General features: G+C 40.2%; 1 protein-coding gene across 1 annotated transcript in view; it reads right to left on the bottom strand.

Moving 5' to 3' along the window:
- Positions 1–2509: 2509 nt before the first annotated feature.
- LOC106344992 overlaps positions 2510–3699 on the bottom strand; it is a 2289-nt gene continuing 1099 nt past the window's right edge. Inside the window, exons 2-4 of the mRNA XM_013784271.1 lie at positions 3436–3533; positions 3158–3271; positions 2510–2604 (exon numbers count right to left, since the gene is read on the bottom strand). Coding sequence (XP_013639725.1) covers positions 2510–2604; positions 3158–3271; positions 3436–3533 — 307 coding nt within the window. The remainder of the gene's footprint in view (positions 2605–3157; positions 3272–3435; positions 3534–3699) is intronic.

The raw sequence follows: 3699 nt of genomic DNA, 5'->3' as shown, positions 1-3699 counted from the left end.
AAGGCCTATTTGCACACACTAAGGGAAAGCTGGACACACCGTATAGAAATGTTTCAAGCTTCATGGATATTCCTGGCTATAAGACGTATGATTCTTACAACAACAAGAATAATTATCAGTTCAAGAACCCACAGTCTCAGTTAAGGAATTCAAATCAAGCGTTTATTCAAGCAGTCTCTCAGGTGTCCAATGATGTTGCTAATGTGTGTGCTTACAAAGATTCACGCCAATTTTCTCTTCCACCAGTTAATCCTCAGTTAACGAGTGGTGGCATGAATCTCAACCTGCAGAGCTTCAGTCCACAACAAATTCAAAACTTGATATCTCAATTCAATGTTCATGTTCAAGTTTCTGGGTCTTAAGTTCCTTCCTCATGTTCTTCACATTCTCGTGCAACAATTACTGAACATGGTATTATGAATCCTCATTCATCATCTGGTACAATTTCTTTTCCTTCCATTAACTATACCTTTGAAAATTAGAATCTTCATTTTCAAAATCATTGTCTTTGTACTCTACCATCTTTCCTTCCATGCGATGCTTGGATCATATATAGTGGAGCTTCTAGTCATGTTTGTTCTGTGATATTACGTGTATACGCACACCAATTAACCTAATGTGCACACTACCACAATCGAATGGTATGTCGATGTAGCACTTTAGGATCGAATCCACAGAGACCAACGATTACACTTTATCTTTATGGGATCAATACTTAGCTAAAACAATGATGGGGTTTTGAGATTAAGGTTTCGTAACAAGCAAGTAATAAGATTAATTAAAGATTTCAGATGATTAAAATGCTAGCCTAGGGTGGTTTGGTCGGGTGTTAAACATTAATTAAGAGCAAGTCTAGAACTCGGATCACTCAAGTAGAACAGTCCACTGTCGTGGTACTGCTCCCTATGCTGATCGATCTTGATACCTAAACTCTCGTTTGGATCAAGATGCGACAGCAAGCAATAGAGGTCAAGTCCGATATGTTCACAAAACACCCTAACATCTACTTTCGCTGGTTAGGGATATGATGCTCATTCAAGTTATGTCTAGCAACCTATAACAATTTTGATGAATAGATTAAACCTAAAATCAGGCACTAAGTGGTTAACTTGATGCAAGCCTTAAGAACAACAGTGAATGAAGACAATCGATTTATAACTTATTTATGTCAAGCTCACGGATCTAACACCCTAGACTAAGCAAGCTGACTACTCAGCCATGAAGCAAGAAAACATAGAGACAGAGATATAAAGCAACATGAAATATGACTGAAATAAAGTAATAGGGTTCAGGGGGTTTTTCTCTAAATCGAGAGAGATGGCCTTCTCCCTTTACAAAGTAGCAAAAACTCAAGTCTCCAACTCTAAGGTCTGGTTTCTTCTCCCAAAAATAGCATAGAAAAACAGAAAAAGAAGTTTTTTGGAAGCCACCGGCGGCTGGGAGAAAAAGATGGGATAATTAGGGAAAATCTCGTAATGACTTGTAGTTTCCTTAAAAATCCTGCCGCTGGAACAGACACTCGGGTTGCTCCGCTCTATCCAGAACAGTCACTCGGGTTGCTCCGCTATCGGGAACAGTCACTCAGACTGTTCCGCGTGAAAATCTTCGGATTGCATTGTGTTCTGTCCTTTTTGTTCCAGCTGGTCTATCTCCAATCCAATGCAACTCCAGACCTGTAATGAATCGAAAAGGACTAGGAACACTCGATAATGACTTGAAAACCAATTAGAAAACATATATACAAGATGCCAAAAACACCATATATCAATTCCCCCAGACTAGATCCTTGATTGTCCTCAAACAATGTCAAGTATCAAGAACAGGGAGAAAGGTTTGAAAGTGCGAGAACTCTCCTATTCTAAGCAACCATACTTTAACCACGAATCTCTGAAGCATACAATCAGTAAAACTAGGACAACACACCCTTACCGGAACCCCACTGACTGCTGTTCAAACATCGACTCCATACTCTACATCTAAAACCTGAAAAAAGAACACTATCGAGATAGAACTCCCTACATTCATTTAAGAGTAGCGTGAGCTTCTCATCACATGCATCATTCAGGGTAGACGGTCTAGGTGTTAAACAGGCTATTTAATGGTGGAGTTAAAAGTGATTAGGGGCTACCATTTAATTGAAGAGGATGCAAGATATCGCACAAAATGGCAAGAGAGGATAGATCCATTGATGTCCACAGCCTCTACTCGTTTTTGCTCTATCTGGTGCGACTGTTCTGATGACGGAACAGCCAACTGATTGTTACCTTTTAGTACACATTCTTTTGCTCGATTTTCCCAGTGTCTCATGTTTCTTTGATTTCTTCCCCTTCTCCATCACCTTATTTTGGTTCTTTTTTTTCTTTTTTTTTGAAGACTGATATGGTGATGTGACGAAGAAGGAGGTCATACATGATGATTCTGAGTGCCACTGGTGGTTCTGATTTCGCAACCATTCTGGTTCTCCACTCCTGCTCTTGCGCAGTTCATTGGTTAAGGAGCGGTTGCTCCCTTATTCTGTTTGTTCTCTTTTTTGACTGAATTTCTGCAGCAGTAACGAGTAGGAGGCTGCGTTGATCTTTTCCTCTCTGACCTTTTTGCACATATCTGCACATATGACACTGAAAAACAAATGCATGAAGGTGGAATAAAGGCTAAGGTGCAAGGTGGGAACTAGCTAAAGATGAGCTAGCCACTCAGGATCAGCAAGATAGATAAAAAGGATAAGAAGTCCTGATGTGTTCTCGTTTTCCTGATTTAATGCCCATAACAAGAAGAACTTCAGTCAAGATTAGGTTCAAGTTAGGTGGAGTTAAGTCTACCCAGTGTAACCTGATCGGCTGAGAACTTCTGGAGAATCAAGTGAGATATGTCAGGGTGTTCCAGGTCCATATGTGTGTCTTTCGCTACTGCTAAGGTCACTGAATAAGATAACTAAAGCATGAGGTGGTCAGTGATCAACACGGAATAAGGTCCTAATTCCCACAAAGTTTTGATTGACTCGATCATAAAAACTGACTCAAAAGAAAAATAAAAGAAAAAAACGAGTTAGTAAACGACGAAAACCCTCCCCCAGACTTACTTCACAACGTCCCTGGTGTGAAAATAAATCAGAGAGAAGGTGAAAACAAGAATAAACATTTTTTTGTGAGATACTTACCTGAGTGGAGCGGGCGCTCCACGAAAATTCTGGGTGTTAAGATCTCCACCTGGAGCAGTCGCTCCTTCAGCAACCCAGAATTTTTAAGTATCTCGGATTTTTCTGCTTTTAGACCTGAAACTCAATAAATTAAAACGAAAAATAAGTAAACAAAAACAAAACCAGGTTATATTTACACTTACCAGTGGGCTGCCTCCCACCAAGCGCTTGGTTTAAGTCACTAGCTTGACTTGGTGACTGGGATCAGTCGGGTTGAGCATGAGGGCTTGTTCCAAAACAAGCTCCATAAGCAGACATGTTCAGCTTCAAAACTCTGCTCAACAACCCTTTTACAGCAGCTTTCCCTTTCTCTTTCAGCTCATGTGTGAGAATAGCTCTGAATTTAGAGAAAGGTTTAGAGGTACCCTTGCACTTTACCTCATACTCAATGGATTTCTCATCACACAAGCGAGGTATCAAAGTCATCATAGGATCAACCTTGACCCTTTTCTTCTGGACTTTTTTCATTCGCCTTTACATTCCCACTGAGTTTCTTGGTATCA

Source organism: Brassica oleracea, chromosome C5, assembly GCF_000695525.1.
Source record: "Brassica oleracea var. oleracea cultivar TO1000 chromosome C5, BOL, whole genome shotgun sequence".
Lineage (NCBI taxonomy): Eukaryota > Viridiplantae > Streptophyta > Magnoliopsida > Brassicales > Brassicaceae > Brassica > Brassica oleracea.
This window is presented reverse-complemented; position numbering and strand designations above follow the sequence as displayed.